At 29.4% G+C, this 15987-nt stretch overlaps 3 protein-coding genes across 3 annotated transcripts; all 3 read right to left on the bottom strand.

Annotated features, from left to right (window-relative positions):
- Nucleotides 1–44: 44 nt before the first annotated feature.
- On the bottom strand, nucleotides 45–813 carry sloth2 (sloth 2). The gene has a single exon (XM_065506983.1). It carries the CDS (start codon nucleotides 811–813, stop codon nucleotides 655–657), a length of 159 nt encoding a protein of 52 aa, XP_065363055.1. The 3' UTR covers nucleotides 45–654.
- sloth1 (sloth 1) lies at nucleotides 597–1161 on the bottom strand. Its single transcript, XM_065506982.1, has 2 exons — nucleotides 986–1161; nucleotides 597–926 (listed from the first exon to the last, which is right to left on the bottom strand). Exons 1-2 carry the CDS (start codon nucleotides 1137–1139, stop codon nucleotides 838–840), a joined length of 243 nt encoding a protein of 80 aa, XP_065363054.1. The 5' UTR covers nucleotides 1140–1161; the 3' UTR covers nucleotides 597–837.
- Nucleotides 1162–10166: 9005 nt separating this feature from the next.
- LOC135957395 (uncharacterized) lies at nucleotides 10167–13367 on the bottom strand. The gene is made up of 3 exons (XM_065508134.1): nucleotides 12420–13367; nucleotides 11935–12367; nucleotides 10167–11855 (listed from the first exon to the last, which is right to left on the bottom strand). Exons 1-3 carry the CDS (start codon nucleotides 13095–13097, stop codon nucleotides 11764–11766), a joined length of 1203 nt encoding a protein of 400 aa, XP_065364206.1. The 5' UTR covers nucleotides 13098–13367; the 3' UTR covers nucleotides 10167–11763.
- Nucleotides 13368–15987: the final 2620 nt, after the last annotated feature.

Here is a 15987-nt window from a genome sequence, read left to right as displayed (position 1 = left end):
TTTCGTAAGTATGTTCGATAAGAAATTAAAAAAGAAGTTAGGAATATATTTTCGTTCTTTTATTATTTAAAATTATAACTTTAAAACTTTTCAATTACATATATGCTAGCCATTGCCTCAAAACTTATTATTTATTTCAGCTACCATTAACAAAATATGTATATGCAAACGAAACTTTAATGTTACATACTAAAATAAGGCAACGAAATTTCTAACCATATTTATTTTTATAATAAAAAACAGATATTTAACGCAATATAATGTGATGTATCCATTGCACCTTGTCTTAATTTAACTTTGGTTTTAAATAAATTATTGTATCTAAAAGAATTGACGCAAATAATAGACGGCTTGTCTAAAGTAGTTACCGGGTTATTAAATGGGTTCAAAATAAAAAAATTAAATAATATAATTAAGGGTCTAGTTTTATAAAACGAAATGACAAACGTTAAAATAAATTTCTATGGAAAATACTAAAGTTAAACTCTTTTTCCCAGTATTCTTCATACAAATTGCTTGCGTTTCTGAACGCTTCGTTTTATAAAATGAGGCCCTAAATTAATTTTAACGTCTAGAAAAATTCGAAAAATAATTAATTTAAAAATGTCCCATTTAATGAAGAAAAGTATTAGAATACATATTGTAAAACGGCGGTTAAGTTTTTTTGGCTTGTTTCATTTCTTGCTCAATATATGAATCTAAATCTTTAAGAGGTTTATAGTACATATGGACCAATTGTGAGCCGGCCATCATAGAGAGTAAAGCACACGACATAAACTTTATGTATTGGCCCCACGATACACCAGCAGGCATCCCGACAAAGTGAACAATATAAATTTACGAAGTTTGGGTTGTGTCCCGAGTAATGGTATGGTGTAGTTTTTCCTCAACGTAGTTTTTCGCCTGGCGTTTTTTAAACGTCCGATCTGAAATAAAATTTGTATTAGTAAACTTTCATGCTATTAAATATTTTACTTTAACTTACAGAAATTCGTTTCTCCAACTGTCCAATTTATCATAGAGTATTCCAATGCAGCTCCCAAACCGAAAAATACTGGAAGAAATCGATATAGTCCGAAACGTTTTTTTCCCGGTATACAATCCAAAATACGTTTAATAGTAGAGTTATATACTCTCATATCTAAATATAAAAATAATGTAAAAAAGTACTTTGATTACATTTGACATTTTTCCAAAATTAAAAAATACAAAAAACATGTGATGGTTGGTTATTTAATCTTCACAATAAACAACTAAAATTACTTTATTTATTAATTAGATCTTTAAATAAGGAAATATTTTTATAAATTATAATTTGTTTGAAAAAGAAGTTCTAAAGAATACAATTTATACTAAAATATTGCAATGAAATTTAAAAAAGTAATAATAAAAATAAAATATTTCTTTCCTTTTCTCTTCTTCTTCTACGACAAAACGTAAATTCTTCTTCTTTTTAACTTTTAAATCAAAAAGATTGTTGCGGGGATGGACAATTCAGTACTGTTGTATTTCTTCATTATTATAACCTTCACCTTCGTGAGAATTTTTCATCCCCGAAATTCCCCAAAAAACAGTTTGTGATATCCCCAAAAATCCCCAGTGAAAATAATAGTTTAATTTTAATTCATACAGATTTACATATATTTACTTTATTTGTTTTACAATTCTGTTTATTTATGTAGTATGTACATTAGAGTGACAGCCGATTTTTTTTTTAGATTTCAAAGAGTGCCGGATGGAATATTGTGACTCTAGGCCTAAATGTTAAGTTAAAATTTGAGCCAAATCGGGCAACGATTTCTGGACGCACATCCGGGTCAAAGTTCAGATATATGCAAAATTATACTATTTATATGGAATAAATAGGTGAAACTCGTTAACTGTCTGCATTGTTTTCTAGAAATATGTAGATTTATTTATATTAATGAATATTACATTAAAAAAAAAATTGGAAATTAACCCTGTATCTCCTTTGGGTCAAAATGACCCAAAAACTGTATTATCGCTAAAATAAGAGAAAGATGCAAATTTTTCAGTTTTTGAAAAAATTTTGCTACTAAATAAATACTTTTGCAATTGAATGCAAAAGAATCGAAATGTGTACGTAATTATCGTTGTAATGAGATATAAATGACAAAATTTGGTTAAAAATGTTAAAGTTATTACAACATCGCCAGACCATTAACGTGTTTCAGGCCACTTGAACAAAAAATTTAGGAAAAAAAATTAACATATTTCGAGAAAATTTAAAATAAAAGCTAACTTTTATTTAAAATATATTCGTATTTACTTGTGTATGAGTTTTTGTCTTGGTAGGATACCGTTAACCTATTCGCAGGTATGGCCAAAAAAAATTATTTTTTTTAACGGCTGTTTCAAATCTCCATTTTCAAATTTTTAAAAATTTTGTTAAACAAATTTCAGAATTTTTTGATCATTACATTGGGATTTATTGAGATCAAAATAGGGAATAAAAATATGAAAAAATTATGTCAATACCTCTTACAATTTTTCCGTACCTGCGATTTAAATTTTACGATTTTCAAGAAAAATTAACTTTTTGTCCATATTTTGGCCAATGAGCCCAATTTCCTTACTGTTATAAATTTTAAGTAAAACTTATTCATAATATTATAATCCTGGTAATTTTAATTATGGTCTGCAAGTTTTACTAAAATCGGAAAACGATAACCTTAAATCGTGAAGGTCAAAGGTCAAATTTTTAAATATTTGTAATTTCTAAAGAAAAGATAGCGAAATGTTATATATTTTTGGGCCGATTTTAATGAAACTTGAGGAACTTTTATAGAAGACAAGCATTACATACATCATTTTTCATTGCACTCCCTGCAGCGATCAAGTTTTTCTTGATAGTCTTTTACATATACACTTTGACAAGTGTGCTGGACTAGTAAATAGAGTGCTGGACTATTAATCTGAGGGTTGCGGGTTCGATTCCCTCCAGAGACTCTGGGCGCTTCGTAGTTTGTGTTTGATTTTTTTTTTTTTAAATCCTACCTCAAAATATTACGTCATTTAGATACAGGCCAATTTATGTGTTCTTTTACGAATTCAAGTATTTGTTTTATATTGCGTTTTCGTAGAAAAGGCACTTTACGTGAACTTCTTGCTTTTAAATAATTTTTTAAGCATTGTAGAAGTAAGTATCCATATCAAGTTGATATTGCTTTTTAAGGTCCCAGTATTTCTTGTTTTAAAGTCTCAGATATTTTGTTTTTTCCTCTTCTTGTTTCTCTTCATACTTTATAGTATTTTCTACCATTTTCTTTGAACATCCAATAATTTCAGCTATTTGTCTTTGAGATTTACCTTCTTGATAAAACTTTTTTATCAATTTTCTCCACGCTATAGTGTCTTCCTCTACTCATTATGTTAACTAATTTTTCAATATTTTTTTTTAAATTCACTTAAAAAAAATTAAATGAAGTTGTTTTTTAGCAGGTGGTTATTATTATTTTTCACACAACTATATATATTTTTATATAAAAATACATAATTCAACCTAATCCTTTAACTTATGACGTGAAATTTTTTAACGTATATAAAGATGTGGTGTAAATTATACACCAGATTTATTTTACATATAATTTTGAATGGGTATGTACATTAGGGAGATAACTATTGACAATTTTTGCAAATATGCAAACTGGCATAGCATAGTCGAATAGAGCATTAAAAAATATAAAAAACCACGGTGTGTTCACACACCAAACGCAATAAAGTTTTTTATAAAATATTTTTAATTATTTTGCGGACATACTTCAAAATATAATTTTTAAATAAGGGAAGTATCCCACACATTTGCCAAAAAAATATTATGAAATTATTTATATAATTTTTCAGAGAAAAAAAAGTTTGGTTTATTTTAGAAATTGGTGTTGGTGCGTGATGTTTTTGATTCCAAATGACCTAAAAAAATGATTTTCATTACTTATACAACATTGGCAATCACTTGGTGGTATGCCAAAAATTTCGCCAAAATTAGTTATTGCCTAATGTACATATTATAATAGGTGTGTTCGCGTACTTTCCAGTAAAAAATATCCAGTAACTTTATTTTAGAGAGTAAAAATAAATTACTCTCAATCTGAAAAATTACAACAAACAATTTGTAAAAATAAGTTTTTTTTATTATAAATCAATTCAAAACGTTTGTATTGTGTTATTTTACATCTTTACTTTGCAAATTTGTAAATTGTATTAATTTTCAACTTTTTAGTTTTGTTTATATTTGCAACCATATGTTTCAAACATTTTTTTTTTTTGTCAATTATTTTGTTTTCTTAATAGAATTTTGTTTGTATTGTAATTTTTCATTTCTATATTTTACTATTTTGTTAAGTTCCAATTATAAATGGACTAAGCTACTTAAAGAAAAATTTAATTTTCGTTGACTTAAGTAGCTTAGTTTCCATATATTTAAATTAAATTAAAAATATACTCAAAAATTTAAGAAATAGTAAAAAATTAATAGAAAATTTCAAAAAAAGATTTGCACAAATTGTAACGAGGATATTAAGAAACACAATACATGAATATCGATTGACGAAACATTGGATGAGAAAGGAAGTATTTTGAGACCCAATTATAAAAGGGTTTTTAATTGCCGCAGTCTTAAATAGAACAAATCATTCCACTATTGTAAAGCTTTTTGATAATTCATGATGAATGCTCCAAAATCCATTGCAATTTTTTACCAATAAATGACACTCTCTATCCAGTTTTTGAAACATAATTCAAATGATAAAAAAATTTGTTTAAGCTTTATGTAGAATGGAAACGTTTCGAGAAATTTATCCGGAACATCCTTTCCCTGCTGATCCTATAAACATTGGGGCACATTTTAAAATAATATTAATCCACTGTTTACTAAAAAATGTTGAAGTATTAGACAGATTAAAATATTATTGACTCTACGGAAATCTAAAACGAAGATTTAGTTTGAAAATTTTAAAACTTAAGTAAACATGTAGTAATTTATTGCTAAATGCAGGAATCAACGAAGGCAAGAAGACCTTTATATGCTCAATATAAGGCTTCTAACTTTCCAAGCCTTCCTGATGCTTCTAGTGCTCAATATAGAAGTATCATAAAAAACAATAATCAAAATAAATCGTATGCCCATACGACAAAAGAGGGGCCAGTTACCCAAGTGAAAACAAACAATGGTGCTTCTAGTGCTCAATATAGAGGTATCATAAATGATAATTTTCAAAACAAATCGTATGCCAATACGACAAATGAGGGTTCAATTACCCAAATGATTACCAAAATGGCGAATATGCGAAATATGTTTCAACAATTGATGCAGAATTAAAGCATGCTCATGCAGATCCTGCTAAATAAAAAATGAATTCTCTAAGAATTTGATTTTGGAATGCTAACGGCCTTAGCCAAAATAAGAATGAAGTACAACAATTTCTCCACCTTCAGGAAATTGATGTACTACTCGTTTCTTAAACACACTTTACCATAAAGAACTGTTTCCAGAATTAACGGATACTATACTTGTGATACAAAACATCCAAGTGGTAGAGCTTGTTGTGGAACAGCTATATTAGTGAGAAAGGATATTAGACATTTCCCAATGCCTGAATATAAAACGGACCACATCCAGGCCACATCTATAAATATATCTGATGGTAGAGTTACAATATCTTCAATATATTGTCCTTCTAGGTATAATATTAATAGAGAGCAGTTTCTCGAATATTTTAGGACTCTAGGTCCAAGATTTATAGCAGCTGGTGATTACAATGCAAAACATACATTTTGGGGCTCTCGCCTTATTACTCCTAGAGGGATGCAACTGTTAGAAGCAATATCGTCTAACAGATTAGATGCCATATCTAGTGGCCAACCTACTTATTGGCCTACAGACCTCAATAAGATTCCCGATCTCATTGACTTCGCTGAAATCAAGAATATAAAACGAGAATTTATTTCAGTGATCCCTTCGCTGGACCTCTCGTCAGACCACTCGCCTACAGTTTTAACGTTATTAGAAGTTCCAAGTAAATTGCAAAACTCTTACTCTTGTTTCCCTAACAAGAAAACGAACTGGTTAAAGTACAAAATGTATGTTAGCTCACACTTGCCACAGAACATCTCATTGCAAAATGAATATGAAATACAATCCGCTGTCGATATATTTACAGACATTTTAACAAACGCCGTTAAAGTGTCCACGCCCCCAGTCACCCTGGGAAATTACAGAAATTCAAAATGTCCTCAAAACATTGAGTCTCTTATCAAAGAAAAGAGAACACTCAGACGTCAATGGCAGCAATCGCGATCTTCGAACGTAAAGGCTAAACTTAATCAGAGTCAAAGAAGACTTCACGTCGCCCTAAAGATTAATAAAGAATCTAACCTGAGAAATTATCTTAAAAACTTAGACCCTACTAAGAAAACAGAATATAGTCTCTGGAAAGCTGTGAAAAATATGCAATGCCCTATTGTATATGAGTCGTCCATACGCCTTCATAACGCAGAATGAAAAAAATCGAAGCATTTGCCAATCACTTGGAGAATGTATTTACCCCTAATGATACAAATTCATATATTAGATATAATATCATAAATAATGTGGTGCCAGCCCCACTAAAATTCCGGTTCTCTGCCGTGAGGACGACGGTCAAAGGTCTCAAGGCTGGAAAATCACCTGGTATAGATAAAATTACTACCACGATGATAAGTAATCTGCCCAACTCAGCACTGAGAATTATTTTGTTCATATTTAACTCAATACTACGTATTGGATATTTCCAATCCTCATGAAAAATATCTGATATAGTTATGATACCAAAACCGGGAAAAGATGTCACTCAAGTGACATCATACCGTCCCATTAGCCTATTGTCAATATTATCAAAACTTTTTGAAAAGTTGTTACTTGAGAGACTTATAGTGCACCTTGACGAAATTTGCATTATTCTTGACCATCAATTTGGTTTCAGAAGGAAACATAGTACTATTGAACAGGTACATCGGATAAATACACTTATTCGGAAAACCTTCGAGAGCAAGCAGTATTGCTCCGCATTATTTATTGACATATCTAAAGCCTTCGATAAAGTCTGGCACGATGGACTAACACACAAAATTACTAGATTACTACCTGCGAACGTACATAAACTGCTTAAAAATTACATACAAGAAAGATCTTTCCAAATCAGATCAAAGGATGTGATCTCAACACGTTGAAAAATATCCGCTGGTATTCTAGGGCCGTTCCTATATATTTTATATACTGCAGATATGCCTACGAGCGCACTGACTCACACATCTACATTTGCGGATGATACCGCTTTTTTAAGTACACATGAAAACCCCGCAATAGCTTCTGAACAACTCCAGTCTCACATCGGCGATTTGGAAAAATGGCTGAACAAATGGAAAATTAAGGTCACTGCAACAAAATGTATTCACGTTACATTTACTTTAAGACGAGAAAGTTACCCTTCCATACAGATAAATAATATCAAAATCCCAGAACAGAAGCATGTGAGATAACTCGGTATCCATCTTGATCGCCGTTTAACATGATCCCACCATATTGAATCCAAGGTTACGCAAATAAAATTAAAGTCAGTTCAGTTGTACTGGTTAATTGGCCCACGGTCTGCTCTAGACTTGTAATACAAAGTGCTTTTGTACAAAACAATTATAAACCCGATATGGCTATACGGCATTCAGCTATGGGGAACAGCCTTCTCATCTAACGTTGAAAAATTGCAAAGAAAGCAGACAGCACTGTTAAGGACAATAACAGGTGCCCCATGGTACATTCGCAATAGTAATATCCATAGGGATCTCAATGTCCCCATAATACGCGAGGAGATCAAACTTTCCAGTCTAAAATACATTTCAAAACTAATGGATCATCCTAACCCCATCGCCAGGGAGTTGCTGTCATTTGAGGGTCGTTGACGATTGAGGCGATTGGAAACACTAGATCTGGCCAGATAATAATTTAACGAGCACTCATGTTGGACATTGCAGCGGCAATAACAACTTTAGTTTTAGTTTAGGTTAAGATTTGAATACTTGTTGTAAATTTCCAGAAAGAAAGATTCAATAAAGAAAAAAAATACAAAAAAAATTCAATAAATTGAATAAAACTATTTTCATGTAGTGCCAAAGTCACTAAAATCGATTTTTAATCCTATAATAACCAATTTTAATTTATGAGCCCACTATTTTATTTACTGCTTATATATTTTATTAATAAAACTTTGAAATCAAACAGAGTTTTTAAGTACATATTTTTTATATTTTAAGAGCATATTTTTCATTTTTAAGTGCATATTTTATGCGCATAAAACCCATTTTTAGAGCATATTTTTGGTTGCCCTGGTTATTACACTCTTAGCTTGTATGTTTAGTTTCAAAAAAGTTAAAAACTTTTCTGAAACTCAAAAACGAAAAAAAAATTATATGGGTTTCTAACGCTAACTTAGACGTGTAGTAAAATATTAGGGTACTGGCAATATCAACTTAAGAGAATGTAACAAGGAAAAGTTATTAGAAAAATAAAAAATAGAGTGTAAAATTTACTACCACATCATAAGTTAAAGGTTATAGAGGTAAATAATTATAACTCTCCCCAATAATTCGACCTGGCCTTCGGTCCACAATGGTTATTACCAGGAAAACCAAAAATAAGCTCTAAAGAAATGTGTTTTATGCGCATAAAATATGCACTTAAAACAAAAATATGCTTTTAAAATATAAAAATAAGCTCTTAAAAGAGATTTGGTTATTTTTTGATTTCAAAGTTTTATTAATAAAATATATAAGAAGTAAAACAAATATTAAACTCATAAATTAAAATTGCTTATTATATCATTAAATTTCAACTTTTCATTTAAAAAGTCTTCCTTTATTTACATTATTTTACAAAACTAAATATTTACAAATGAGATCTTATCTTTACATATAGATATTACAACAAATGATTTAGTTGGTCAATCGAATTTAAAGAGTTTATTTACACAGTTGAGGATTTTAAAGGTAAAACTGGGTAAAAAAAACATTTATATGAATAGTTAAATAATCCAAACATTATTCGAAATGTTTCATGTGATTATAGTATTCTTATTATTTACAATAGTCTAATATTAGCACAGCCATTACAGTTTGATAATTGATAGATAATTTTGGTTTAAGTCATTAGATTCTCTTATTAATAAATAAGAAGAACTTTCGTTTTTCTCAAAATACTTGTTTTTAATCTATTTATGAAATCTATAATTTTTTCGTAGCCTGTTTCTTCATGGATGAGATACGTTGGGTACCACCATGGTTTATTGTTTATAATTTTAAGGTATTTGTTTTGAATGTCTTGTAAGCGTTTTAAGTGGCATTTTGCAGCAGTGATCCAAATAGGACAAGCATATGTTAATATAGGCCTGAAAACAGTTTTAAAAAGAAGATTTTTGTTTTTATGATTTAGTAATTTCGACTTTGGTGACTTGGACACTATATAAAAATAATTCGATGTAATAAATTTTATTATCGATAAATTTCTATGTGTTTACTTAAGTTTTCAAATTTATTGGGCAATCTTGTCTCATCTTTTAAAATGCATAATACTTCTAACTTTATTTAGTAGCATAATATTTTCCATTCTCAATTGCTCCAATGTTTGAAATATTCATTTAATTTTTTACATGTATTTGTTAAATTTTGATATTTTTAATTTAATTCAAATATGTGGAAACTAAGCTGACTTAAATCAACGAAAATTCAATGAAGATAAGTCGATTATAGATAATATAATTTTTTTCTTTAAGTAGCTTAGGTCAATTATCATTGGATCTTAAAGAAATATTAAAATATAGAAATAAAAAATTATAATGAAAAAAATATATGTGTTAAATTTGCAAAAAATATGCTATAAAACTCAAAATATGCAGTAAAGATCAAAATATGCACTAACAAATTAATGCGTAAAATTATCTGAAACGACGCACACCACAAAATATGATATTGCATATTTTTAGTTACCCTGGTTACTACAAATTCCCCAACTTCAGAGAAATATTCTAATAAAACTACAAATACACTTTTAAATTCATAAGCTACATCTTTGAATTTTCCTTTGCAAATTACATTAAAGTACACAGTTAAATTCTAAATAGTAAAATGTTTTAGAGCCTCATTTTGTAAAACGAAACGACAAACGTTAAAAAAATTTTGTATGGAAAATATTCAAGTTTCAAACCATTTTCCCAGTATTCTTCATACAAATTGCTTACGCTTCCAAACGTTTCGTTTTATAAAATGAAGCCCTTAATATTTATTATTTTCAATTGAAATTAAAATACATTTTAATAGCTATTACATCTAATACATATGAAAGTGTTATATTACTAAAGTGTAAATATTGACAAAAATATACGCCGTTGCTTTCTCTTCAAACGCCTGCATTATTTTTTTTTCTAAATATCCGAAACTTTTCGAATTTTATTCAGGGCCTCATTTTATAAAACGAAACGACAAACGTTAAAAAAATTTTGTATGGAAAATATTCAAGTTTCAAACCTTTTTCCCAGTATTCTTCATACAAATTGCTTACGTTTCTGAACGCTTCGTTTTACAAAATGAGACCCTCAAAAACTTTGTTAATAATCATAATTGAAAAATGAGGGCCTCATTTTATAAAACGAAACGACAAACGTTAAACTAATTTTGTTTGGAAAATATTCAAGTTTCAAACCCTTTTCCCAGTATTCTTCATACAAATTGCTTACGTTTCTGAACGCTTCGTTTTACAAAATGAGGCACTGAATAAAAAACTTAAACAAACTTGTAAAAATAAAATATTTATAGGTCCTTAATATAGCTAAATGTGTAACTTTAAATGCCTTTAAAATAACAGAGGAAGAATTTCACGGGGATTTTGTTTCAAAAATATCGTTCTCATTTTTAAATAGTGGTTCGTATAAAAATTAATTTGGTTATAGCAGCAAATTTAAATAAAACAAGCTATATTCGGCTGTGCCGAATCTTATATACCCTTCACCAAATTATACTTCAAAAAAAATCATAAATATTTTTAGGTAAACAAATTTTTTTTTCAGTTGTTTTTTTATTTTTTTTGGAAAAAAAATTAGTTTCGACTTGTTTTTAATTTTTTTTTTTAAATTTAAAAAAAACATTTGGTGAAAAAAAATCGGGTTAAAAAAATGTTTGTCCGATTTTGACGCATTGTAGGTACAACTTACTATGGACTTATATACGTCGTTGCAAAGGTCTTTGAAATATCTATCATTAGATATCCATATTGTCTATATTAATGACTTAGTAATCCAGATATATCTAGGTCAAAAATCGAGATTGTCCTGGATTTTTCTTATATCTCAGCCATTTGTTGACCGATTTTCTCGATTTTAAATAGCAACCAAGCCGGAAGAATTGCGGAGATATTAATGTATGAATCGTGTATGTAAGTTATTTGTGGGCTTCGGAAAGTTGATTTCAACACTCATAGAGACGGACATGGCTTAATCGACTCCGCTATCTATAAGGATCCAGAATATATGTACTTTATAGGATCGGAAAATTATATTGTGGAAATTACAAACGGAATGACAAACTTATATATACACTTCTCTCGAAGGTAAAGGGTATAATTAAAAGAATGTAAAAATTGCAAAACATAAAAAAATATTTGAAAATGTTTCGTTCGTATATGCATTAACTTCAGTTGTACAAGCTGTATTCAAGTTCACCAGTCTAACAATATGATCCAATAAGGCTAATTGATATCGAGTCGGATACTGGATCTGGGGCAGAAATGGGTTTCCAATACCATGAATTGTAACTTACTGCAATTATCATATTGAAAATAGAAAAGCAATGACTTGTTATTATTAAATATTTGAATGCATTTGCAAGTGAACTTACATACAAACGACTGCGGCAAGCGTATGGATAATGTGCGACAGCGATGTCGACACTCACCAGTTGGTCTCAAAATAATAAATCGAGTACCCAGAGCTTGCTGAATGTAGACATGTGGGCATTCTGTGTCTGGTAGAGTATATGATTGTGCTTGTGGTGTATCTATAGCCATATATCGCTCTAAAGCCAAACTGCTTGGCAAAGTTGATGGCCGAGCAATAAGTTTTCGAAGAAGACGTGCGGGGAGCATACGATTGCATCGCCATAGATTATGCGTTTCAGTCGTGACAGTTTGGTTAAATTGATTAAAAAGTTCTTCAAGATTGGTCACATCACGATTGGTAGAATGGACACGGTACGCATCACGTTCAAAAATATCTTGGTTACTTAAATACATATTGTAAACTTCTTGTAGTTCTATAGGGTCTTGATTAATCTGCAATTAATAATGTTACAAACTTAAATTTCTCTACAACAGGTTTACTTACCTTGAATACAAAAGGCACATACTCTGATTGTATTATATTTTGAATAAAATTCTTTACTTCATCATTGGCTTGAATCTTTGTATTTCCAGAGTCCTCATTTTCAAATGCTGATGTCAGATCAACCACAGACTTGACATGTGAACATGGTGAACAACTTATATCGTCGACTTGAAAAAATGGATTTCCCATTAAACAAGATTCATCGTAAAGTTCAGTGAGACGTGGAAATCGTTCAATCAATGGCAACGTCATTCGCCGCCACATACGCATGCCAGGATATACCATCGACCTCACACTTCTCTCCGCAACAGAAGATGAAGTTTCATGACGGTATACAAATATGCAGAGTACGGCCAGCAGTAGGTAAAACAGCCAATATAAAATTTGTCTCCTTCGATCCAATATATGATTTAGAAGCTCTATTTTTAAGAACGTCATTGGTGAAAAATTCAAGTACCCCGTCGTCTCAGATGATCCTCTTAGCGACGGCTCTGTCAAATTACTACTACGATGTTGGAAGTATTGAAAGAGCACAAAATTGTCAAAAACAAATGGGCGTAGTTCGTACGATCTCTCTGCGAACGAACGAAGTTGCTTAAGTGCTGTGCTATACTTGGCCAATACTTGATGTCTCGTATTAAAATGCGGCCCATAATAGTTCACATCAATATTTTCCATTTCGCAATATACCTCTGTATGACGTTCACAGTTTCAATTGCTGAACAATAGATGTCTTTGAATTAAATTGCAAAAGTTCTTTGTTTTGTAATTCCTTATAAAGTTTTTTGCACCACTGTTTTGCATCACTGTTTTGATTTTGAAAAATTTTCAAATGTTTCGGTTTCGTACTTTATATTATTCTTTAACTAATATCAAATTAATATTGCAAACTTTTTTTGGGATTTGGCACTTAACTTTTTCTACATAAAAAAAATAATTGTTGTAAATAATTTTAATATTTTTTTATTGTTTACTTAATATTTATTTGTTGCCCCTATTCATTGGTCGCATATAGAAAGAAAAATTCGATAAAATAATTTGCTGAGAAACTATTTTTGTTTTGTTTTGGTAATTCAATTCGATATACTAACAAAGGGTTGCCAAACCATTTTTATTGCGAAAGAGAAAAAAGCAAACAAAACATATCGCCGCTGAAACTAAGGGTTACTTGCAGCCATACTTTCAAGTTTTTTACACATACTGCTTGTCACAATTAGGGTTCTATAAGTCGAAAATAGTCGGGAAGTAGAAAATAGTCGATTAACTAAAAAGTAGAAAGTTCGAAAAGTCGACTTTTCATAAATTACCAAAAGTCGAAAGTTCGAAATGTCGTCTTTTTAAAATACGGAAAAAGTCGAAAGGTCGAAAAGTCGATCCATTTAAATTAACAACTGTGACGTAGGCTGCACGCAGCTTAAAAACAATTTTAGAACAAATTGTGCAAAAAAATTAAATAAGCTGTTTTCTTGATTGTAAATTGAAACACCAACTTGAAAGAGAAATTGAAAGCAAGTTCGTTTCAATTTTTATAAGTGTGAGTGTATAGTAAAAAAGTGTAACCTCCATTTTTCTATCTCTGGTTATTTTTTATCGTGACAGTTCTCATACAAAAAAACAAATTAGTAAGTTAGGGTAATGTGGTATATCTCATTCCATTTATTAAGTCAATGGAAATACAAATTCCATACAGACTACGATTAAAGGAATTTATAGACGGCAATACTGAGTATTAACACTTTTCAAATTTAAAATATTATTGAAATCTTTCGGTATGTCAAGAAATCGTTTCGAAAAATATGTTTCTTGTTTACACGATAGTATTACAAATATTTTATTTCTTTGTTCATTGATATTTTTCTGCTAACTTTATTTTTATTTTATATTTTCATTACATTTTTGTTTGCCTTATTTGTTTTTTATAAATACATACCCGATACATATGAAAATAAAAAGTTTTTGAATTGTTTTAAACAAATTTTCAATATCGACCGTAAATCAAAAAAATAATTTGTATTTTTTGAAAATCTAATACAAATTTTGTTTAGACGATGAAATTGTATTATGATACTTGAGTTTTTGACAAATATTAATACTCAGTATTGCCGTCTATAAATACCTTAAGTATAAAAATTCTATTCAATTATTTTACATAAAAATTATTTGGGGATTAAAACAATTTATTTGTTGTTTGGTATTAATAGCATTAAGGAGTATAAAGTTTATACTATAAACGCACGAGTAAGTCTACTGTTAAGACCATAATTGGTATGGTGATAAGGCATATTAAAAATTGTATTATACCTAAGCATTCTAGGTGGAACATAAAACGGAATTAATGCAAGCAGATCAGGACAGTCAATACTTCCTTTAATTAAATCAAAAACCAGCATAAAAGACAGAAATTGCCTACGCAATTTATCTATTTATATTTATTTTTTATTTATATCTATTTTTTATTTGACTATAATTATTAGAATCTTAATTCGATTGCAATAGTTCTCAGCTGGTGTTCAGAATCTGTGTTTTATAAATGTTTCACTAATTTGCAATGTTGCTACCGTTAGCCCTAAAAAAAACCCTTTCCGCTACAAATTTTCAACAATGGCCAATAGGCTAGGTTGTTGAAAATAAATAATAATAAAAAAAAAAAATCCAAATTAGCATTACCGTTATCTTTTTACCATTTCGAATCGTTAGCCGACCTTGAAGATATACTTTTTAATTTATTTGTTTTCAATAACCTGGGCCTTAAAAACATAAAAATAAGCCCAAACCGAGACGTTTAGAAACGTTACCTGTATATATAATCACCCTTATCGTGGTTGGCGTATGTATGAAAAAACATGAATGAAAATTTTGATTTGGAGCAATTATGAATACCATATAAGACATAATAATTGAAAAGAATGTTCTTCAAATTGTATGAGTAAACGAACAAACCTATATATAAAAACGCTAAAAAGATGCCAAAATACAACCATGTAAATCAATGATACATGATAAATGTCAATATAAACAAGGACGGAAAGTCTACACGCGCAAAATGTTACTAAAGTCGACAAAAAATATTTCTTGGAAAAAAATTACTGAAGAAATAAAATTAAACAGCTAAAATTAAATATCATATTCATTTTAATGACTAAATAAATTAATCAATTAAGTTTTCTTTTAAATATCCAATCAATAAACAAATACTTTTTCAAACTTACGGCGTATGGTTGTTTGTCAGTAATAAAAATCTAATACAAGAAAGTAAAAAATAAGAAAAACCAGCAATAAAGAAACGAAGACAAGTGAAAAAAAATTAAAAAAATTATTATAAAGTGAATTAATTTTGGTGTCCCTTCCGTAAAAATATAACTCTATCCTCCTAGAAGGAGGATATGATACCATCAGCATCACTATAGATACTTGCTCTAAATCTGAAAAAAGTACATAATTATTTTTTTTCTTAAGAATAGAACAAATAAAATTGAGTGGAATAAAATAAAAAAATAAGATGGTTTAATGATGAATTCATATTAAAAAATAATTCAACTATTATTATAGGTGAATTCTCTTGGTAAAT

Source organism: Calliphora vicina, chromosome 4, assembly GCF_958450345.1.
Source record: "Calliphora vicina chromosome 4, idCalVici1.1, whole genome shotgun sequence".
Classification (NCBI taxonomy): Eukaryota; Metazoa; Arthropoda; class Insecta; order Diptera; family Calliphoridae; genus Calliphora; species Calliphora vicina.
The sequence above is the reverse complement of the archived record's forward strand: the minus strand, read 5'-3'. Positions and strand labels throughout refer to the sequence as shown.

Excerpts from the sequence above, each read along its gene's own strand:
- LOC135957395 (XM_065508134.1), bottom strand. The coding sequence starts at position 13,097 with ATGGAAAATATTGATGTGAACTATTATGGGCCGCATTTTAATACGAGA. Across the intron at positions 12,368-12,419 it reads ATGTGCCTTTTGTATTCAAG|ATTAATCAAGACCCTATAGA; the intron begins GTAAGTAAACCT and ends TATTAATTGCAG. Across the intron at positions 11,856-11,934 it reads CTTGCCGCAGTCGTTTGTAT|TAAGTTACAATTCATGGTAT; the intron begins GTAAGTTCACTT and ends TGATAATTGCAG.
- sloth1 (XM_065506982.1), bottom strand. The coding sequence starts at position 1,139 with ATGAGAGTATATAACTCTACTATTAAACGTATTTTGGATTGTATACCG. Across the intron at positions 927-985 it reads AGTTGGAGAAACGAATTTCT|ATCGGACGTTTAAAAAACGC; the intron begins GTAAGTTAAAGT and ends ATTTTATTTCAG.
- sloth2 (XM_065506983.1), bottom strand. The coding sequence starts at position 813 with ATGCCTGCTGGTGTATCGTGGGGCCAATACATAAAGTTTATGTCGTGT.